Source organism: Poecilia mexicana, unplaced genomic scaffold (genome assembly GCF_051168715.1).
Source record: "Poecilia mexicana isolate PSO_F unplaced genomic scaffold, ASM5116871v1 scaffold_6, whole genome shotgun sequence".
NCBI lineage: Eukaryota > Metazoa > Chordata > Actinopteri > Cyprinodontiformes > Poeciliidae > Poecilia > Poecilia mexicana.
The window spans coordinates 33,611,727-33,635,183 of NW_028263375.1; the positions used below are offsets into that span (position 1 = coordinate 33,611,727).

At 37.2% G+C, this 23,457-nt stretch overlaps 2 protein-coding genes across 3 annotated transcripts; both read right to left on the minus strand.

Annotated features, from left to right (window-relative positions):
• Nucleotides 1-2,938: 2,938 nt before the first annotated feature.
• On the minus strand, nt 2,939-6,063 carry LOC148159538 (uncharacterized). Of its 2 annotated transcripts, XM_088006648.1 has the most exons (6): nt 5,895-6,063; nt 5,737-5,776; nt 5,521-5,639; nt 5,278-5,390; nt 4,894-5,065; nt 4,455-4,696 (listed from the first exon to the last, which is right to left on the minus strand). In XM_088006648.1, exons 2-6 carry the CDS (start codon nt 5,764-5,766, stop codon nt 4,600-4,602), a joined length of 531 nt encoding a protein of 176 aa, XP_087862774.1. In that variant the 5' UTR covers nt 5,767-5,776; nt 5,895-6,063; the 3' UTR covers nt 4,455-4,599. The 2 variants fall into 2 exon arrangements, 1 of the variants encoding a protein (XP_087862774.1); XR_015763114.1 differs by adding an exon at nt 2,939-4,438 and having other exon boundaries at nt 4,535-5,065; nt 5,521-6,063.
• A 9,108-nt stretch (nt 6,064-15,171) lies between these two features.
• On the minus strand, nt 15,172-23,457 carry tmem170a (transmembrane protein 170A). The gene is made up of 3 exons (XM_014978647.2): nt 23,246-23,457; nt 17,617-17,787; nt 15,172-17,347 (listed from the first exon to the last, which is right to left on the minus strand). Exons 1-3 carry the CDS (start codon nt 23,355-23,357, stop codon nt 17,217-17,219), a joined length of 414 nt encoding a protein of 137 aa, XP_014834133.2. The 5' UTR covers nt 23,358-23,457; the 3' UTR covers nt 15,172-17,216.

Here is a 23,457-nt window from a genome sequence, read left to right on the forward strand (position 1 = left end):
TCTGTCAGACAAGATGCTGGTTTCTATACTTGTGAGACACCCAGCGTCGGTCTCCAGGACCCTGACAAAAAACCATAAGCCCTAGGAAAATTTTGAAAACATTTTACAGGAGCAGGCATGTCATGACCAACTTTGAGATCAATAGGCCTCTATTTGTGCCTGTGAGGGGGAGTTAAACAGAGTTTTGGAGTCAGACCTCCACTGTGCTGTGTGTGTGTTTCAGAGAGAAATCTTAGTGATGCTGTGAGTTCCTCAGACTCAAGTTTTTTCGTTTTTCTCAATTTATGTTGTCATTTTTACACAGAATCCCACTAAAAGTAATAGCTCCCTTCTCGGTATCGAGCCGCATGATTTGATACCACTTTTGTGGGGGTACACGCAGCGGTATGAGCCGCATTAACGGTAATGGAAGAAAAATAAAGATATAAAGAGACATTCTATTGGGTGTAGAACAATAGGTGCCTGCCATGCAATGCATGGAGGCAGTGTCTGACCTGCTTCAAAAGGTCAGTCACTGCTCTCCCTATGCATTGCTTATGGCAGGCCCCAGTAATAAAGAGACATTCTATTAGGTGAAGAACAGTAGGTGCCTGCCATGCAATGCTTCTAGAAAATTCCTGCAGAAATTTTAAGGGGCCTGCCAAAGTGTGCCCGTCGGTTTGGAACCAGCGTTCTGATGCTAAAAATTAGCCTTAATGCTAAATAAAGCTTCAATGTAGTCAACCTGTGGAGAGTCAGAAGCATGTGGACTAAGCTGTACTTGTACCATTCAGTATGTTGCATACGGTAAAATTAGTCAAAATGCTAATAATAGCATGAATGGTATCAGTAGAATGTGGGGTATCGCTACCATGATGTCACCCATTGACTCAGTCCAATCAGTATTCTAAAGATGGCTAATAAGTAAATAAATTGGCTAAAAGCTTATTTTAGGTAAAATGCTAATGCGTGCAAGGAAGTGCACTAGTGGGTGGCAGTGAAATGCTAATGTTTGTGCTGATGTTAATGAACTACCTTGCAAAGCAAGGCAGTTCACTATCCTGAGAAAAAAAACATAAAAGAAGAATGATATTTTTGCACCGCCTGCGGCGGTGCACTGACGTGAGGGGAATATGCAGGCTTTTATTTTGAAACTTTCAGTAAGCTTCATTTGAAATGGTAAAACTAATGCCATGTGTAACAGTGGTTTGGTTAAACGAGTTATCTAACATAAAAAAGAGCAATTACATGACGTAAAAATTGTCAAGGCTTTTATTTTGAAAAATTTCAATAAGCTTCATTTGAAATTGCCACACTAATTTCATGTGTAATAGTGATTGGGTTAAATCAGTTATATAATGCTCAAAGCACAAGTAGTTTATAATACCAGCCAACTCCTCCTCTGTAAGAATTGAGTGTTCCGCCATGTTGTAGTTCTGACATGCTGCTCAGGCCTCTGTTTTAACTGAGTCTTGGTCATAGATAGAACTACAGTTATGGCAGTTATGGCTGCTGGTTTGTAGTCCAAACCAGCAGCTCTGCCTTTCTCTGGATTCTGTTGCTATAGCGATTGGCCCTCAGCCAACTGCTGTGTGTGTGAGACAGAAAGCTGGGGAAGAATTTCTATCTTTGAGACACCCATGAAATGCTAATTTTTTTGCTCACTATCCTGAGCAAAAAAACATAAAAAAAGATTGATATTATTGCACAGCCCATGGCAGTGCACTTTCGTGAGTGGAATATGCAGAGTTTTATTTTGAAACTTTCAGTGAACTTCATTTACACACACTAATCCAATGTGTAACAGTGGTTTGGTTAATCTACCTGTATAATGCCCAAAACAGGAAGTAGTTCTCAATGCCAGCTCAGCCCTCCTCTGTAATAATTGAGTGTTCCGCCATGTTGTAGTTCTGACATTCTGCTCTGCCCTCTGTATTAAAGTGTTCCACCATATTTAGAACTACAGAGTCTTTGTAGTCCAAACCAGCAGCTCTGTCTATCTCTGTATTCTGTTGCTACAGCAATGAATCCTCAGCTGACTGCTGTGTGTGTGTGTGTGAGACAGAAAGCTGGGGAAGGATTTCTATCTTTGAGACACCCATGAAATGCTAATGTTAATGAGAAAAAATGTTATCCTGAGAAAAAAAACATAAAAAAAGATTTTTATTTTTGCACCGCCTACGGCGGTACACTTTTGTGAGTGGAATTTGCAGAGTTTTATTTTGAAACTTTCAGTAAACTTAATTTTCATAACCACACTAATCCAATGTGTAACAGTGGTTTGGTTAATCTACCTGTATAATGCCCAAAACAGGAAGTTGTTCTAACTGCCAGCTGAGGCCTCCTCTGTAATCATTGTGTTCCACCATGTTGTAGTTCTGACCTTCTGCTCTGCCCTCTGTATTAAAGTGTTCCGCCATATTTAGAACTACACTCTAAGAAATAATCCTGTAAATTTACAGTAACAAACTGGCAGCTATAGACGCCAGAAGTTTACTGTAAATCCACAGTTGATGTACCGTAATTAATCTTGACGGTAGATTACCGTTCTTCCATAGAACGGTAAAATACTGGCGTCTGTAGCTGCCAGTACTTTACCGTTTTTTCGAAATAACAGTAAAATACTGGCGTCTGTAGCTGCCAGTAGTTTACTGTTTTTTAAATGAACGGTAAAATACTGGCGTCTATAGCTGCCAGTAGTTTACCGTTCTTTCGAAAGAACGGTAATCTACCGTTTTTCTGGAAGAACGATAAAAAAAATACTGGTAGCTACAGACGCCAGTTTTTTTTTTTACCGTTCTTTCAGAAAAACGGTAAAAAAAAAAAAAAAAAAAAAAAAGCTGGCGTCTGTAGATACCAGTATTTTACTGGACATTTACCTTTTCAATCCTGTAATTATCTTTTCAAGTGGTATACTGTAAGTAAATACTGTAATGACGCCAACACACCGCAGACGTAGTACCGCCAACAGGGTTTATTAGAAACAAGAGCGAGCAGCTGCGCCTCTAACAAACCGTTACACTAAACTGAATAGCTTCACTGCTAAAAACACACTGAACTCTCCGCTCTTCCGGTGTTCTGTCAGCATTGGTCCGGGTCCTCCCGCTCCCCTGATCCCTTGCCCAAATGACAAGTCCATCACATGTGAGTGGGAGTCAGCAGTCAGACAGGGGAACCCCATAACACTCTACACATAACAGTGATCACAATGCAACTTCTAACAAATACACAACCATATGGAGCCCAGCAGAAGTAAAATACAGAATCGTTAAAATACTACGGTGGCCGACAGGTGCAAACGCACAGCAAACGAGAAAAACAAATACAACAAAGAAAAGACGCAAACAAAAAATACATGTAAAAAATATATAAAAATAAGTGTTCCAGACCACTAGAGCTTTGTGTCCGACTTCAGGGTCTGCATCCTTTCAAGGTTATGGGCTTGAGAAACGACCCGGTCTACGAAAGTGGGGTCCTGCGAAGGCAGCGCATTGCAGAGAGAAGCTGTAGCCTTCAGCTAGCTGTCTAGCCTCCACCTCAGGTTATGTTGCTTAGCAGCCGTGACACAACATGATTTAAACAATGTTTGTAGGAGAGAATGAAGATGTACAAATCTCACATTTCTGCTCGGTTCATCAGTGCTTCCCTTAATTGCAATATCTGTCCGACGTTTTCGGAGACGTCTGCTCCCGCTACATTAACACCCAGCTCTCCTCGCCTGCTGCCAGCTGGTCCAGGTTTAGTATACCACGGGAGAACACCTGACTCATTTGGGCTTTCCCAAATGACAGTTAAACACATATATTAAGTCAGGTAACATCTAGTTGTAATATTTTGGTTCACTCAAATATTTAATACATTCCTGAGTAAATCGGTTTGACTGATTAAAGTTAAGTCTAAAAACATATTAGTACAGTACAGTCTTAGTTTTACGATAGAACATTAATACCTAACCCAGTGTAAGCTTCTTAGAAGTGCTACAATTGATGCGGTTCTAAAATGCATAATCAGAACTTCACATAACACAGAAGAGGATGTGATAAGTAACCGTCAGAACAGAATTTTTATTTAAAGGCACCAAGCCACATATATTTCCAGTATATTCAAACATTCAAAATGAATAACAAAACCATTCCTCAGAGAACTGGTAAAAAATAGGCCTTCAAAGTCAATATATAGTTTCACTAACACTGGAATAAAAATTGAAGACTTTCAGTTTACAGTGACATAAACTGGGTTTAACTCATTAATTTCTACAATATTATGAACATAACAAAGTTCTTAAAAAAATATCCATGCTTTGGTTATCACTAAACAAACTAAAGAAAAATTACTTCCAAAACCTAAAATTCAACATGGCTGAAATAATGTGGAATTCTAACAGGGTTTTAAAATGTGAACTATTAATGGTTTTCAAGAGTCCAAGTGGCACTTACTTTATTAAATGCAGATGAAGGCACTGTCCAACATGGAAAAAGAAAAGACAATATCATTTAGATCCTAAATAATATGGAAACAGAAATATTTCAAATAAAAGAAAAGGACAACAACTAACCTGAATGAGATGCCACTCAAAGTCCATCATGTTTTTGATGAAGGTGGAAACCTGAACATTGACCGTCACTTTTTCTTTTGAATGGACTTTCCTGTCTTTTTGGATACCATCTTCCCATGACTGGCTTTTGTGCCCCTTTCTGGGTTAATCCCAATGAAGCGACTAAAAAACAAAATTAAAAATGGGAAAATTCCCGAGAATACAAATAGTGAGGCATTTTGAATACAGCTGGTACAATATATAAATAAAGCTGTTTTTAATTACGTAAAGAGAAAACATCACCACCTTTGTCAAATGTTAATCATAACTTGCTTTAAAACCATGTCATTGTAAAAAAAAAAATACAGGAATGGTTTTACCGTTGAATGAACCAAAGTCTTGGCTGCCTCATTGGAGGCTGAAGATGAAGAAGATGGACAACATTGTGCCGTCTGGAATGTTGGCTGGACCCTCTCAAAGACAATATGGCCTTCAATGCTGACCATGCAGAAAACTGCTTGCCACAGGGACTGTAATAAACCAAGTCCTTAACTGGAAGAACATAAAACAAATCCTCTTATTGATACAGTATGCATTTAAATGATCATCATAATAAATAGTGTCCACTCTGTCAGGCAAAGTAAAAGCAAGGATCTTAAACTCCTCAATTGTCGTGCAAGTCACATCAATGTTGAAAACTGTAGGCTGGATTAATGTACAGAAGTTGAATGAGAAGTGTGCTTTCAAAGTTCATCAAAAGCTACCTTGGATGATCTTGTGAAGTGTCTTTGGTGCTGCTCTTGTTTTCACCAACATGCAGGAGGACGGGCTGTCCTGGTTGCACGGCAATGAGGAAGGTTTCAAAGCTGGCTTGCATCTTTGACATAATGATAAGGAGACAAATAAAAATTATTAAATATATTTAGTAGCACAGCTACATTCAGATAGCAAACAAAGACAATAAGAAAGTGCTTCTACAAAGCAGAATCATTAAAATAACCACATACCTGCACATATCTGAAAACATGGTCCACAGTTTGACATGAGCTGTTTTGGATTCTTCTTGTGGCCTTTGGATGTAGGACGAAGCACATGAACCAACAGAAGAATGCCTGGTTTTCCCAGCCTGGAGGAACAACAGGATAAATAGCAGACACATTAGGATAAAAAAAATACAGATTTTAAAGAGAAGTGAGCAAAACTAACCAGACCCAACAACATACTTTGTCCACCCGGTTTACCCTGGAGAGCATTTTTTACCACCTACAACATAAAGCATAAAAATGTCAGAAATAATTACCATGAACACAACTCAGACATTAGGCATTATAGAAATTAGTCAGCTTATAGAAACATTCTGGAGAGGATTTCTTCTACCAACCTGTCAGAAGAAATGTGTTGAAGTCATCATAACAGGCTTCAGTCACCATCATGAAGTACTAATGAAGAAAAAAGAGGCAGCCAATGTCATTATTTATTATAATTATTATTTATAGAGACAAAAACATTTTGGCTTAGCTTTGCTCGCATAGATCAAACCACGGTCCAGCACAGCCACTCTCCCCATTATGCCGTCTATAGCCGAAAACTTCAAGAAAACGACTCCGCAGCTAAATAATGTTAACTCAAACTGCCTTTCTGACAGTTTTAATGTTTGTTTAACCACCCGACACCCCGTGCTACACCTGCTTGGCTAGCTTTAACTGCTAACAAAAATAATAACCAAGGGTGCTCACGTCAAGTCCTCGAGAGGTCCTGCAACTTTTCGATGCATCTTTACTCCAACAGACCAGGATCAGCTCCGAACGGACCTGCTAACCAGCTTTTCATTTGATTCAGGTGTGTTAATTGGAGCAGGGAAGCATCTGAAAGTTGCAGGATAGCAGCTCTCAAGGACTGGACTTGAGCACCCCTGTACTGAACAGTCGTACCGCGATATTCAAACAAATAAACTTACGTCAAGCATAAGTTGATACTGTTGCGCAAACAGAAAGTTAATGCATTCATTAAAAATAATCAAAATCAAAAACCAGTGATTCTTGAGAATAGGGACAAAACAGGTCCTATGGATAAAGCACAAAATCGGAATAAAATATACACAAAATGTAATTTTTTTCAAATATCTGACTAAACTAACCTGGGTCATGTGAGCACAACAATGTATATTTTCCTGGTGTTTGCTGAATATTTTTTTATTTCAAACGTTGTAGTCGGTGGATGATGCCTGTAAAATCCCTCGTCCAGGAGCAGAACTCAATAATAGTTTGAAACAATTAAAGAAATACAAAAATTATACATTATGACAATTAAGTATATAAATAATTATAAAAGTATCAATAAATTGAACTAAAAATAATTTGTAGATATTTTCCAACTCCAACTCCATCCCTAGTTTTTGTCAACACCGTCTGACATGAAAAGAATGTAAAAATAATAATAATAATAATAATAATAATAATAATAATAATAAAAAAATCAGGCATTATTGGGGGGCACCAGAACTTCTGAGGACCCCATGACCTCTTCCTTTCTTTTCCTTTGCTAGGAGGGCTAGTTAGCTCCGGTTAGCTTATGTTATTCTTTAGTTTTTTCTTCTGTTTTATTCTTAAGTTGCTTGTCACAACCATGATGTGTCAACTCCATAAGTGACAATTTTCAAAACTGTGATGAAATTTTGTGAAATAAAAGCTTAAGTTTGGTATAATGTAAGGATTTCATGGACCTGACGAGCTACAATATGACCTCCTTCAGAATAACATCATATAAATTGAGGTAGTTTGGCATTTCGTCAACTCCGTCAGATGTCAACTCCATCAGAGTTTTTGTGACTCTTTCAGTGAAATTGTTGACAAATCTCACTTAAATGTGCAATTAATTAATTTTAATGTATTTTACATAAATTGCTCACATGTATCAAGTTTTTCATTTTACTCACTAGTTTGTCACCACCTTCAGTTGTGGGTCAACTCCGTCATGCACTGTCAACTCCGTCAGATGAACTTTTTTGTTGTTTTTTGTTTTAAATAATATTTCTTTTGTTTCTCGAGAAGCATTTGTCTGTAAAATGAGTAAAAATATCACTAATAGGGTATTTTAAAAATCATTTTATATTTATTTTTGTCAGATGGTGATGACAAAGTTCTGGGTAAGGTCTATTAAAAATTTAATTTAAAAAAATGTTGCAACTGGGAGCCTGCACCTTAGCATATTTACATTTCCAAAACATTATTTGTCATATTTGCATACATAAAGTTGAGAAATAATTTAAAAAAGGGGAAAATTAAAACCCATTTTGTCTCTATTCTCAAGAATCACATGATGATTTTAACATGGAACTTACCTTTTTTTTTTAAATAGATCTTTATTGAGATACAGAATACATAACAGTATAAACGCAGCATATATTGTGGTATAATGTCCGCCAGGGAGTTACAAACATTCAGACAATACATCACCATTACATTACATAAATGCATTAAAGAGAGAACATTAAAAAGAAAACATAAAGACCAAAGTTTTAATAGCTTTGGGGAACTTACCTTGATAAGCTCCAGACAAGACGCCATACTGCTGTCTCCCGGGCAAACACGTGACGTCACAGATACGTTGAGATTGTGGGGGCAACTCTTTAGCAAACACCATCTCTTTAGGGAAACTGACAAACCTGTCTTTGAATTTGACTAAACAAGTGTTTAATTAACATTGTATTTTTAACAAACAACACCAGCACTGGTATTCTAACATTTTTGATTATGCTCTGTAGATTTCGATTCATTCCCTAAAAGATTTATTATGGAAAGTATTTTTTTTTCTTTCCGTTTAATATTGTCTTTAAATGCTGGTTCTCTAAGATGCAAATACAAGTAAAATGTCTTTCCTGGGGAAAAAACTATATTGTACAATTATTTACGGTAGTTTACTGCCAGTCATCAGTCTTGATTGTGACAGCAGAAGAAGACATCAAATTGACAATATCCTACCGTATTTTGGAATAACAGTATGTTACTGCTGGAATTCCACCGTAAATTTACAGCCATTTCTAAGAGTGCAGGAGAGCGGAGTTCTGGAGGAGCTGCAGACGAAACATCTGTCCGTTTCGGAGAAGCGAAACCACGGAAAAAAACAAAACAAAACAACAAAAAATCCTGGTAAAAGCGCAGACTGCGCAGGGTAAAACACTCGGAGTTCAGTTGATCTGTTTGGATCAGACAGCTCCAACTCACTGTGATGAATTAGCGCAGATTTTTCTGCAGGTGGAGACCAGGAGGAAGTGCGTTCAGACCCCAGCGGGTGAAGTGATGCTAATTTAAGTGAAGTCGCTTAATTCAATTTATTAAAAGTTATTGGGGTGGTTTTTGTCACTAGAAAAATGTAGATACATTTATCTGCTTAATTTGTGATGGGATCTGGATTCACGGTGAATATTAACTAAGCCGCATAAAATGCGACTAAATAGCCGATGTTAATATGATTGTAATTTCACGGAAATTACAATCATGTACTATCAAAATTACAAATAGTACATGACCGATTTTTTTTTTTTATGTTGTCGGTCAAGATAACGGATAACAAAAAAAGTCTAGCGCGACCTGCTGCCCTGACACCAACTCGCACACATCTTCATTCACAGTCTTACTTGTAAATCGATTTTTAAGCAGCTTGAGGTGACTCTGCTGCTCTCTAGTGGCGAGAAGCCGTAATGTTGGCTGGTAACAAACGGAATGCATTGTGGGAGATGTAGTTTGTAGTCCATTCGTGCTCAAAACCTATTTTAAGTCAATCATCGGCCTATAAAATGCTGGTGTGTGTGGGGGGGGTTAGGGGGGGCGCACATAAAATGACATGGCGGGCCACATGTGGCCCGCGGGCCTTGAGTTTGACACGTGGGTTAGCTATTCTTTCTCTAGAAGTTTATCTGACATTCCAGAAATAAGACATGACGTCAAACAAAATTAAACAGTTTTGAAATAATTTAGTCACATGAATTAGAATCCATTGACCCTGTCACTCAATAAAAGTTAAGATGCTGAGCTGATTTACTTGTAGAATCCATGATTGAAGTTATTTGTGGTGTACTTTTACACTTCATAAAACAATAAATCCCCTAAAAAAACACACATTTAACATTTCAAATAGCGCAATATAGCTATATCAAAATCTACTGTCCGACAATCATGGTAAAAAGAAAGCACAGATTCTCTATATTCTGAGGTCTTACGCATCAGGACATAAAAAAATCATCAGCCAAATATTGACTTGTAGAATCTTTTGAGTTTTTGTGTACAAAAACTCAAAAGATTCTACATCGCTATTAATTAGCAAATGAACTCGAAGAGATATGGAAAAACTGTGTAAAAAAATATGTAAATCTTTGCTGCTTCTATAGAAGACAAAGCAGACAGTTGCGTGTCAAATTGACCCATTTTAAAGTTTCAAAATCTAAAAATAATATTAAAAGTATTTTTTATGTTTCTTCCCCTTTTCTCTTTACCCCACTAGTAAACTGTGAGAAGGCAGGTATTGTGAAGACTATAGACGGGAACCTTTTCTGTTTCCATGGGCAAACCAGGTCCATGTTGAGTGGACACAGCAGAGGAGGGGTTAAGCATATAAATATCCTCTGCAGGAAAGTCCTAAAACACACTGTATTCTATAGTTGGAGGTGGAACTATTAAAATCCTATTAAAAACGATTAAAAATAAATAGCCGAGAGAGTAAATGCTTGGAGATTATTTAGAAGGCTCCGACGGGCCTCTTTCCTCTATTTATTTTGGCTGTAGATGGAGGGATACCCTTATTCAGCTTTCTTTTAGTTGATTAACTGGTCGATAATAATAAAGAAATTGCCAATATTGATTCGGCTGAGGTTCCTTACTTCGGGACCAACAGCTTTAGTGTGTTATAGCGGCCTGTGCGCATGTGTGTCTGCAGCTAAAATATCTTTCAACTGGGCGAATTCACAGACTTAAATTGATTCTGGTAATTTTCTGAAAGAGTGAAACTGAGCGGAAAAGACGGAATTGTGTTTAAAACTGTGGAAGTATCTTTATACCGTGTAGTCTAACAGACTTTTGGTTGCATCTACTCTGAATTTCAAATTTTAACCTAACATTAAAACTACTTAAAACGACGTATTAATTAATTAATTAATTAATTAATTAATTAATTATCATTGTGGTTTTTTTTTAAACTAATTAATTATCATTGTGAAAGTCTATCATTTAAGACTTTCACTATTCCGGCCTTGGTACAGAAGCGACATGAAGTGGTCAGATTAATTGTTGCGCTCAGCAGCTCCTACAGCTTGCAGAGTGAAATGGGGACACGTAAGTCAGACCAGCCTCCGTTCTGAAGGTGAGACAGCCAATTACATTCCATCGTTGTAGTGCAGGGGGGAGGGGGGTGGTCTGGGGAGGAAAGAGGAGAGGATGTCCTGCACGTACGCAGACACGCGCGCGCCCAAACTAACTGTATCGCACGAGCAGATAAAGTGAAAGGCAGCAGACTTACGGGAGTCAGTATCTGTCACTTGTAGCTGCAGACTGCCTGGTGAGAGCTGTCCCTCTTGTCTCTGTGACCACAAGCGTCCTCTACGCCTCTATCATGTCTCTGCCCGCCGTCTCCAGGCTGTTCAGGACTGCTCTCAGGAGCAGAGTCGTTCCTGCGGCTAATCTGACGACCAAACCTGCCAAAGAAAACCTCTCTGCTGGGGTAAGTTTAGAGCCGCCGCACCTGCAGTCACTGCCTTATCTCCATGGGGCCCATACCCCATATCTCATCCTCCCACAGGTCGTTGTTAATCTCTGGCATATAGCTTGGTTTAAAAGGTGTCTGGGTTATGTGAATGTCGGCTCAGAGGCTTTACCTTAACTGCGCCAAACTTCTCAATTCTTTATTTTTTCCCTCTCAGAATTCCTTTTAGATAAGTCTATATATAGACTTATCTAAATATATTACTGGGTTATTATCTTGGGTTATTATATATTACTTAGTTATTATCTTTGTTCCCGGGAGAAAGACTCATTGTGTCACGACTAGAAGTTTATCTATATTTAGCCGTTTTAAAAAAAAAAAAAGAAAAAAAAAGTGCGTCAGTATCTCGCCATTGTTCCGCCCAAATCCATCACGTACACTATCAAATAAATAGCACGTGCCACTGAGTGTGGCGTGTGCACCTCAGTATACACACTAAACTGCGGAACTTTCACGTTCTTCTGTAAATTTGTTGAACTTTTTTCTCATGTTCCAGCGGAACCTGCCTACCGAACAGGTGGCAACAACGACCTTGATCCGGACATGTAGCGCTGACCGGCTAGGTTGAAGAGTAGTGACCGCTTGTTTTCAACCACTGCGTTATTAAAAATTCACACCCTTAACTATTCCCTTCCAGTAGTGTACTTAGAACGACGAATCTCATCATTATACAGTAATAAAGTTAATAGCTGAGTTGTGCCAGCTTACAGCTGGAGAACAGAAACTTCTGTTGCAAAATTATATGATCTCATATTCTGTTGTTTTAATGTATTATTGCATATAGTTAGTGTGTGCTACAGTCTCAGAATGCTCCTGGGATTTGTTCTTCCAGTCTTTCTAGTTTCCTTCCATCTAGTTGATTTGTATAATTTGAATCAATATTGACAATAAAACAACACTATGACTGTCTCCCCATCCAGGAGCAAGCAATAGGGATGACAGCCTTTTTCGTCGTCGTCCTGGTTCCCTCTTTCTGGATAATGGCTCATCTGGAAGACTACAAAAAGAAATAATAGAGGAACTGGAAAATGTAGGAGGATGGAGTTCCAGTCAATCTTTCTCCAGCATCTGATGAAACCAGATGATGGTCTTCTTTGTACCAATTCCAACATTTGGGTGGTGATAACATTCACCAGTGCTCCCATCAAAAAAACATACATATTTAAACACAAGCATTGTTCTGTTTTTGTTGCTGATGGTGATGTAGATTGTGATAGTGTGCCTTATGATAAATAAAAAATAATCACCAGAGATTCCCAGAGTCCAGAGTAGTTCTTCCTTAAGTCTTTATGAGAGTAGCTAACAGTTTAAAACTCCAGCAGCTTTTGTGTTAAGAGGAACCTCACACAGAGAAGCTGAAACTCTGACTCTTGCATATTTGAAATTATGTTCTTTCAAATTTAACAGATTTGTGTGATTTAGCTGGAAGTAAGCAGCTTAGTACAGCTTCTACTATCTAACCATGGAAAGTGTGGATGTGATAGGCAAACAAAAAAAAACAAATCAAAAACAATTTTCTTTTATCAAAATTGTCCACATTTAGGCCTCTCCATGTCTGTTCCACACTGCTCTATGCTGACTGCACAGCACAGGATCAACTTTCAAATATAAAATGTAAAAAGTTACTTGTTCCTTTGAACCTTAGAAAGAAAACACTCATATTTGCCTCGACTGTAGACCATTCATACACACCCACAACATGGTGTACTGATTAGCCAACAACTGATAAAGGTTCAGCATTTCTTGGATCTGTAGGAAAAAAAGTTGCTGTAAAAATCCATGTTCACATTTCCTGGATAAAAATAAGAAAGAATAAGATTTAAGATGTTCATTATCTGTGTTATGAGCCTGTTGGTAAAATCCTGTTCCACATAAAGCATTCTGTGGTTCAGTAAACCTGGATATCTTGACTGAGTTATGTAATTTAAGTACATGAAACCAGTTCATCTGAAGGGAATAAATAACTGCACAAACTTAACTGAATGAAACATAAAATAACATGGCCCACAGCGAAGGAAGGGAATACATGTTGACACTACTTCCGGCTTCTGCGTCAGTCAGTTATAATTGTTTCAGAATGGACCTTGTTCCAATAAAGTTGTAATTATTAACTTATGTGAAAAAAAAAAAACATTTTCACTGAACTTTGGCAATTAAGCACTGATCTCAGCATTACATGCATTTTTTTGTTCCCAGAATTGTAGTAAATATTTTAATTACTGATGAATATAATGATGAATTATTTCATTTCCCAAGAACGAATGGAAAAACCTCTAATTAGCTTTTCTTCATTATGTCTGCTGTTACCAAACCAGTCCTGCGGGTGGCAGCAGAGGCCTGCTGATTGTACATGTATTTGACCACTACAATTTGAGTCTTGGCACTTTGGCTCATATCTGGTTACAGAAGCCAGATTAGGAGTGTGCAACCAAATTATAGCTCATTAATTTTTTGTTTTACATTTTCATTACTATATGAAAATACATAATATTGAGATGATACGTGTCAATTTTTCTCGGTCTCAGTTATTCTGGACATTCAAATCCTAAGTGGGTAAATAAAAGGCAACTCAACAAGTGAGCAAGTCCAGCTGCTCTTTTTAAATATTGTAGCATCAGAGGTGTAAAAGGTTTTACAATCTTTCCATTTTATGTCTTTATTCTTTTATGTCAAACAACTGGTTGTGCTTATTTCACCTCTTTGCATGATATCCTGTAAACAGGTGACATATAAAGGTAAAAGAAAAAACTACTAGCAACATTTTTGCTCCAAGAATCTGCTTAACCCATCATCTCTCTGCTGTAGAATCATGAAGATGTTTATTTCTGTAAATATATTTTCTACTCTTCATTGGTGATGAGAAATTACCATCACTTAATCTTTATGTACCCATTGTTAAATGTAAGGAACATGATAGTTTTTTGTTTTTCCAATAAAGAAAATCTGAAGACCGGAGCCTTTACATGCACTAAGCTCCCTTTATTATGATACTGCAAAATAGAATCCAACACAATCAATTCCCTTTGCAGGTGACCTCATTAGTAAGCAGAGATCTTAATCAGTCCAGTAAAGACGTCAGATGTTTGGCACAGGCCTGTGGTAAGTCTGGAGGAGAACTGCAACGATCCACAATTTAGGAAGGAGAAACTGCTGACATGACAATTATTAGTTGTTCACAAATTCAGCCTTAAAGAAAAAGTGGACAGAAGGAAGAAAGCCACATTTTTACAGGTCACCAAAGGTCACATGGGGAAACCTGTGGATGAAGCTGCTCTCATCAGGTCTTAATCAAACATTTTGGTCTGGCAGTGAAACACTGGTCACAGGTCATGTAGCCAAGTTCATATCAGTGTGGACTCGCACTGCATCAGAAAACATGTAGGAAAATTACTGGTTATAGTGACAAATTATTTTTATTTAAAGCTTAGCTTTCCTGGAAAAACAACTAATTTTGAAAAAGGAACACATTTAGAAATCTGTGACTGAGCCGAGGCGTTCTCAACAGGATGACTGCTTTTAGATTTCTGAACTACATGTGAACCATATTTATAGAGCTTTCAATAACCTTACCATAAAATAACAAGCGTCTGGGATCTAAAGAGTTAATGTATTTAAGACTGAGTGGTAAGTCTATTTCACCTTCTGAGGCATGTCATAAAATTCCCTCAAAGTTTAGAAGCAGTTTGAAAGGAGGGGAACCTGTTGGGTTGGTATCACAGCAGCAGCTTTCAGTACATCTGGGAAATGCAGCTGCAGTGCAACGCTGCTTCAGGCAGCTGCCGATGGATCAACTGGATGAATAGAAAATGTGTGACAGCATTCAATCTGTGCAGCTCTGCAGTGAAACAAGTTTGCAGTTGCCATTATTTTGTTATTATGAAATATTCTAATAAGCAGAATACATATTTGTATAAAAATACCCCAAAACAAGCATTTATTCATCAATACAGGGACAACAGTAAATGATGAAAATATTTTTTAACAAAAGCAGATTTCTTTAAGTTACAACAAAAAAAAAATCAATTGCAAATACTTATTTTCTCTAACAAATGACATAAAATACATTTGTTCAATTGTTAATTCATGTACCTTGATTCACAATTATCAAAAAGCAACATAATATCAATCACAGACACGGGGCAGATTTCATAAGCTGTGAAAGGCAAAAGATACATCTACCAAGCAAAAATATACACAGAAAAATAGAATCTGCAGAAAAATAGAGCCATTTAGATCTTGGTCAGAAAACCTAAAAATGTACAATTAATTTAAACCATTTACAAAAACGTTCATTGAAAATCATCAAATATATCAAATACTTGCTTAGTAAAGGAAATATTAAAAATAAAACTAATCACACTCCCAGACCTTCCAAAACTAGTTGACCTCCTGAAACCGGGCAAGACGTGGGAGTCTGCAAAAATCCCCTTATTTCTGTCTGAATGAAACAGCAGGGAGAAAACACTCCAACATATGGAGAAATATTAGCAAACATGAATAAGAACAGAATGGAGAGCAGTGTGTGTGTGAGCTGCTGGTTCTCCACCCTGGAAGACAACCAAGGTCTTACGACTGGTTACACATGGATTCATGGAAGAAAGCAAATATGTGTATTAACACCACAGATGCATCTTTAGCTTGCATTCAGAGTGGCTTATTCAGATTCATATTCATACCTTATGGCTGTGAGATGGCGAGAGAGAGCAGGACTTTGAGCAGATAAAAGGAAGGCTGAACAGAGAGCAGAACAGCAGCTACTTCGCTTTGAGCTCTCATGGAACCTGCTGGATTTGGCAATGTACTGTCTACTTCATTATGGCTGCTCTACGGCTAATGTGAGATACTAAAGCCAGTTAAAGTTGTTAGGATTTTATCTGAAATATTAAATCCCTAAATGACAGCAACTGCTCTCACACAACTCTGCCTCTGTTATAATCACAGGACACGATTCTCAACCATATTCTCTATACTGTTATGTCTTTTAGTTCTCCAACAGAAAAATGAATTGGGTAGAAGCCAGTATCAGCAGGTCAAAGCTTTACAAAGTAATCAAGATTAAAAATCTGTCACAAAACTCTGGTAAGTGCTATTTCTAAACTTCAGGAACCAGAATAATCAGTTGGTGTCAGTTCTGCTTACATCCAGCAGAGGTTACCATGGTAATAAGCCCAGTTCAAAGATGAACCTGCTTGGTAGTTCTGAAACATTTTGAACTGCACCTAAACATTACTTGATAAGCCAACAATCATGCTTCATAGTCCAGACCTCTGGTCACATCTGTCAGGTTATTGATGGACAACTGCAAGATGTAGGGTTAAAGGTCATCTAAACAACTGGAGTCTGTTTATTGTTCAAGCTTGCCTTACATAGTAAACTCGGAGGCTTCAGTGTGCAACCTGCTGCTCACTGAAGCTTCAGAGAGATGGCTTCACATGCCAAACAAACAGGAACCAGAAAACACAAAATAAGGCCTCAAGAAATAAAGCAAGTCTTCGATCTGACCACCACATTTTGGTTTAACAGTGAAGCAGCCTGTCAATCAGATTCATGGTTTACCTGCAATGTCTCACAAGCAAGCACGCACACCCTGAGGGAAGAAAAGTATGGAGTGACAAAACTGCAGCCCACTGCTTTCACATCCTGCATAGAGAACTTAAACATTTTTTCAACGCCCCCCCCCCTGCAGTTTTCCACTCACTTTGGAATAAAGCGAACACTAGTGCTGCTACACACAGCACTGTGTTATGATCAATAATTCAAACTAATGATAGAACGTAACATGGTGCATACTTTAAGCTCACACACATGTACCTTTGACGGTTCAGAAAAGTCTGGCCTGTTGAGATTACAACAAAATGACATCATAGCCTAAAAGCTGAATTTGTTTGGTCCAACTCTGTTCCACTTCCAGCTCTGCTCCGGTTTGGAACCAACAGCAGACTCGGCTCTGCTAAAGGGTGGCGAGGATCCTGAGGAAAGAGATGAGGACGACGCAGAATGACTGTCCTACTCCAAAAACAAACGCCTCAAAGGACATCATGGTCTTCCCCGCTGCTTTGTACACCCCAGCTATGGCTGCACCTGAGGGACACAAACAGGTTCATGACTTTATGTAGGCCTACCAACATGAAAATGTGGAACAGAAGATGATGGTGTGGATGAATATATTGCAGGGGATTCTAAATAATGAGTCTATGTTCTGAAAAACAAACAAGAATCTATGTGTTTCAGTGGAAAATGTATACAATTTAAAGATTTCTCCTACTTGTTTTATCCAGACAAAATTAGATCATCTTGACTAAAATATCATAAGAGAAGAGCAAACACACACACTCAGGTGGAGGGCTTACTGGTGAGAACCCCCCCACAAACTGGTCCCAGAATGCCCATGAGGAGGATGGCGATGGGTGTGAACCGGGCGATCTTATGCTGCCGCAGCGTGGCCAGGGAGATCAGGGCTGCAGGCAGGTGGAAGATGATGGAGGACACGGCGGCCCACAGGAACACGCCGTACCACATCTCTGCCGGAGCAAGCAACACGCACCGTTCAATCTGTGGGACATGGCTCACAGAATGCTGGCTTTCTGGTGAAACTTTCTTCTGCTTGGAACAGTAAGTGTTTGGAACTACAGCAACAATCCATGGATACATTAAAAAAAAAGTGCAGGTACATCAAGAATGAATCAGTGATTCTTGAGAATAGGGACAAAACAGGTCCTATGGATAAAGCATGAAATTTGAATATAATATACACAAAATATATTTTTTTCAAATATCTAACTAAACTAACCTGGGTCATGTAAGCACAACAATGTATATTTTTCTTTTTTTTTGCTGAATATTTTTTTATTTTAAACATTGTAGTCGGTGGATGATGCCTGTAAAAGCCCTTGTCCAGGAGCAGAACTCAATACATTCTTATAGTTTAAAACAATTAAAGAAATACTAAAATTATATATTGTGACAATTAAGTATAAGTAGTCATATAAATAATTATAAAAGTATCGATAAATTGAATTAAAAATAATTTTTAGATATTTTCCAACTCCGTTGAAATTTGTCCTTAGTTTTTGTCAACACCGTCAGAAATGAAAAGAATGTAAAAAAATCAGGCATTATTGGGGGGCACCAGAACTTCTGAGGACCCCATGACGTTGTCTTTTCTCTTCCTTTGCTAGGAGGGCTAGTTAGCTCCGGTTAGCTTAAGTTATTCTTTAGTTTTTTCTTCTGTTTTATTCCTAAGTTGTTTGTCACAACCATGATGTGTCAACTCCATAACTGACAATTTACAAAACTTTGATGAAATTTTGCGAAATAAAAGCTTAATTTTGGTATAATGTAAAGATTTCATGGACCTGACGAGCTACAATATGGCCTCCTTCAGAATAACATCATATAAATTGAGGTAGTTTGGCATTTTGTCACCTCCGTCAGATGTCAACTCCATCAGAGTTTTTCTGACTCTTTCAGTGAAATTGTTGTCAAATCTCACTTAAATGTGCAACTAATTCATTTTAATGTATTTTACATGAATTGCATTACTTCACATGTACCAAGTTTTTCATTTTACTCACTAGTTTGTCACCACCTTCAGTTCTGTGTCAACTCCGTCATGCACTGTCAACTCCATCAGATGGACTTTTTCTTGTTTTTTGTTTTAAATAATATTTATTTTATTTCTTGAGAAGCATTTGTCTGTAAATTGAGTAAAAATATCACTAATGGGGTATTTTAAAAATCATTTTAGATTTATTTTTGTCAGATGGTGATGACAAAGTTTTGGGTCAGGTCGATTAAAATTGTAATTTTTTAAAAAAAATTCGCATCTGGGAGCCTGTACCTTAGCATCTTCATATTTTCTAAACATTATTTGTCATATTTGCATACATAAGGTTGAGAAATAATAAAAAAAAAATATGGGAAAATTAAAACCCATTTTGTCCCTATTCTCAAGAATCACTGTGTATTATGAGCAAACTAAGGAAATTTGTGTTTGGTTATGTATTCTTACTTGCAACAATGTTTCTTAGCAATAAGATGTTTACCTACAGAGACCTGTCTATGTTCAATCAAATGGTGCTACTTTTGGAAGAATAAATGCATTTGTAAGTTTAATTGAGTTCACTTTATGGATCTATGGCTACTTAAACACTGCGCCCCCTGTCCTTCCTCATTCTGATGGTTTTCCCACTGCTGTGATCCAGCATAAGCAGGTCAAGAAATGAGCTTGTAAGAGCAAATGTTAACTTTCTAATATGTTTACTATGTTACTGTTGAGCTAAATACTATTAGCAAGTGGATTTTATCATTGTTACAAAGTGAAGCCAACATTGCTACTTACTGATCTGTTTCACTGTTTGTTTTTCCCACCTCAAATTATTATGAACTGATGTCAGACCAACGTATTAGTTCAATAGAATCTTAGTTTTTGGCACCATTTAAATGTTCTTCAGAAAAATAGTTGCAGGTTAAATTACTGGACTGTGTCTACTGCTGGTGAGTAGCTCTAAATGTCTAAATGTCCTCTTTTTCAGGGTTATCTGTACCAATATGATTTAGAATATGTTGCGGCTCTGCTCGTTGCATGTAAAGGGGCTAATTTTTCTAAGGCTAAGCTCAGATTTGGCAACTGTAAAAAATAAGCCTCCATAGTGAAAGAAAACATGAAATATAGGGTCCACATGAAAGTTTTGCCACATATTTGACCTCCACTAAAATTACTTTGGAAAACTGTTACGAACATGATCTATTTTATACGTAGCTGAAGTTGGTTTCCAATTCTAACTTCCGATTCGGGAAATGACTAAAGGGCAATTCACTTAATTTTTTACGACCTTCCGCATCTTTAATCGACTCTAGTTAAAAACTACAACATCTAGACTCTTTAAACCTGGACTAGATTATTCTGCTCTAAAAGCAGAATATTTAGAACCATGTTTGGGATTTGTGAAACTTTTATCTGATTTGTGAAACTTCAATAAAGGTTGATTTTACCACTTTTATGCATCTGGATCACACTAGAACTGCTCCAGTTCCTAAAATACAACTCATAGACTCTTCAAACTTGGACTAGATTATTTTCAACTAGCAGCAGAATATTTAAAACCATGTTTGGGATTTGTGAAACCTTTTTCTGTATTGTTTTGCATCTGGACCACACTAGAACTGGTCTAATTCCAAATCTACAACACCTAGACACTTCAAACCTGGGTCAGATTATTTTCAATTAATAGCAGAATATGTAAAACCATGTTTGGGATTTGTGAAGCTTTTTTCTGATTTGTGAAACTTCCAAAAAGTGCAATATCACCACTTTTTTTTTAATTTTTATCTCGGTCACACAAGAACTGCTCTAATTGGGGCCTGCCCATAGCAATGCGTTCACTGCCTCCATACATTGCATGGCAGGCACCTATTGTTCTACACCCAATAGAAATTCTCTTTATTATTTATCTTCATTATTGTGCAGCAAGGCAGTTCATTAAAATTAGCACAAACATTAGCATTTCACTGCCCCCCACTATTGCACTGCTTTGCGCGCATTAGCATTTTACCTAAAATAACCTATTTGTTAAATTTCTTAATTATTTGCCATGTTTAGTATACTGAATGGAGTAAGTCAATGACAGAGAACATGCTAATGATGCCCCACATACTAGTCTTCATGCTAACATTAGCATTTTGTCAAATTTTAGTTTATGCATTAATTTTAACGTACAGAATGGTACAAGTACAGCTTAGTCCACATGCTTCTGACTTCACAGGTTATTGACTACATTGAAGCTTTCTTTAGCATTAATGCTAATTTTTAGCATCAGAACGCTGGGTCCAAACCGACGGGCACACTTTGGCAGGCCCCATTTAAATTTCTTCTAGAATTTTCTAGTTCCAAATCTACAACACCTACACTCTTCAAACTTGGACTAAATTATTCTGCTCTGATAGTAGAATATTTAGAATCATGTTTGTGATTTGTGAAACCTTTTTCTGATTTGTGAAACTTCACTTAACAGACCCCTGCAAAAGATCTGTCCTTCCAACAGCCATCACCATCTACAATAAGTCTTTGAAAAATTAATGAGTTACACCAACATTTTATTTCCCATTGGGATTAATAAAGTGGTTTTGAATTAGAATTGAATTTGAAAAAAAAACTGCATGGAACATATAAGAATGGTAATCTGATCTTTAGTGAAGTTTCACAAATCACATAAAGGTTTCACAAATTCTAAACATGGATTAAAATATTCTGCTATTAGAGCATAATATTATAGTCCAGGTTTGAAGAGTCTAGGTGTTGTAGTTTTGGAGCTGGAGTGACTAATATCCAAAAAATGTCCGAAATCAGCCTTTATTGAAGTTTCACAAATCAGAAAAAGGTTTCACAAATCCCAAACATGGTTTTAAATGTTCTGCTATTAATTGAAAATAATCGATTCCAGGTTTGAAGTTTCTAGCTGTAGTAGTTTTTTAATTAGAGCAGGTCAATGGTGATCCAAATGAAAAAAAAAAGGTGAAATTCGAATTTTACTGAGTATTCACAAATCAGAAAACTGTTTCACAAATCCCAAACATGGTTTTAAATATCCAGCTTGAAGAGGAGAATAATCTATTCCAGGTTTGAGGAGTTTAGGTATTGTAGTTTTTTAATTAGAGCAGTTTTAGTGCGATCCAGATGCAAAAAAGTGGTAAAATCAACCTTTGTTGAAGTTTCACAAATCAGGAAAATGTTTCACAAATCCCAAACATGGTTTTAAATATTCTGCTATTAGAGCAGAATAATCTAGTCCAGGTTTGAAGTGTCTATGAGTTGTAGTTTTTTTAATTAGTAAATCTATGGCAATCCAGATGCAAAAAAGTGGTAAAATCAACATTTATTGAAGTTTCACAAATCAGAAAAAGTTTCACAAATCCCAAACATGATTCTAAATATTCTGCTATTAGAGAAGAATAATCTAGTCCAGGTTTGAAGTGTCTATGAGTTGTAGTTTTTTAATTAGAGCAGTTCTAGTAATGAAAGAGGTGCCAAAAATGGTGAAAATCGAACTTTATTGAGTTTTCACAAATCAGAAAAAGGTTTCACAAATCCCAAACATGGTTTTAAATATCCAGCTTGAAGAGGAGAATAATCTATTCCAGGTTTGAGGAGTTTAGGTATTGTAGTTTTTTAATTAGAGCAGTTTTAGTGCGATCCAGATGCAAAAAAGTGGTAAAATCAACCTTTGTTGAAGTTTCACAAATCAGGAAAATGTTTCACAAATCCCAAACATGGTTTTAAATATTCTGCTATTAGAGCAGAATAATCTAGTCCAGGTTTGAAGTGTCTATGAGTTGTAGTTTTTTTAATTAGTAAATCTATGGCAATCCAGATGCAAAAAAGTGGTAAAATCAACATTTATTGAAGTTTCACAAATCAGAAAAAGTTTCACAAATCCCAAACATGATTCTAAATATTCTGCTATTAGAGAAGAATAATCTAGTCCAGGTTTGAAGTGTCTATGAGTTGTAGTTTTTTAATTAGAGCAGTTCTAGTAATGAAAGAGGTGCCAAAAATGGTGAAAATCGAACTTTATTGAGTTTTCACAAATCAGAAAAAGGTTTCACAAATCCCAAACATGGTTTTAAATATTCTGCTACTAGAGCAGAATAATCTAGTCCAGGTTTGAAGTGTCTAGGTGTAGTAGTTTCTAAACTAGAGTTGATTAAAGATGCGGAAAGTAGTGAAAAATTAAGTGGAATCGCCCTTTAGCTATTGGAAGCTAGAATTGGAAACCAACTTCAGCTTCGTTCACCAGCCACACTAACAGTGCTAGCGTCCGTGAGCCAACATTTAGCTATCTACTCTTTTACACTTGCTTGATAAAGTACTTAACATATCTTAAAACCGGCTGTTTTCTTGTTAAAATCGGGGACTTTTACACCCTGGCACGTAAACACGATCAGGGTGGCTACTTGGCTAGCTAGCACACATTAGCTTACCTGAGAAGTCGATGAGAAATGTATCGTTGCGATTTGTCCTCGGTACTAAATTCCAGCTGAATAGCTGCTTGGCAAAGTCTATATCACTGTACCTATTTTGCATATTTTTCATTGGTATCAAAGCATATGTGAATATGGCGAAAAGACGTGTTATAACCCACAACTGAGAGTAAAATGTGACGCAATAGCAGCGCTCCAATCCCCGCCCCCTG

What these genes read in the sequence shown, in the direction of transcription:
- LOC148159538 (XM_088006648.1), bottom strand. Translation starts at nt 5,766, where the DNA reads ATGCTCTCCAGGGTAAACCGGGTGGACAAA. An exon ending in GGGTAAACCGGGTGGACAAA is followed by an intron (nt 5,640 to 5,736) that starts GTATGTTGTTGG and finishes TTGTTCCTCCAG; the next exon opens with GCTGGGAAAACCAGGCATTC. An exon ending in ATGTTTTCAGATATGTGCAG is followed by an intron (nt 5,391 to 5,520) that starts GTATGTGGTTAT and finishes ATTATGTCAAAG; the next exon opens with ATGCAAGCCAGCTTTGAAAC.
- tmem170a (XM_014978647.2), bottom strand. Translation starts at nt 23,357, where the DNA reads ATGAAAAATATGCAAAATAGGTACAGTGATATAGACTTTGCCAAGCAG. An exon ending in ATTTCTCATCGACTTCTCAG is followed by an intron (nt 17,788 to 23,245) that starts GTAAGCTAATGT and finishes TTGCTCCGGCAG; the next exon opens with AGATGTGGTACGGCGTGTTC. An exon ending in TTGTGGGGGGGTTCTCACCA is followed by an intron (nt 17,348 to 17,616) that starts GTAAGCCCTCCA and finishes TGTGTCCCTCAG; the next exon opens with GTGCAGCCATAGCTGGGGTG.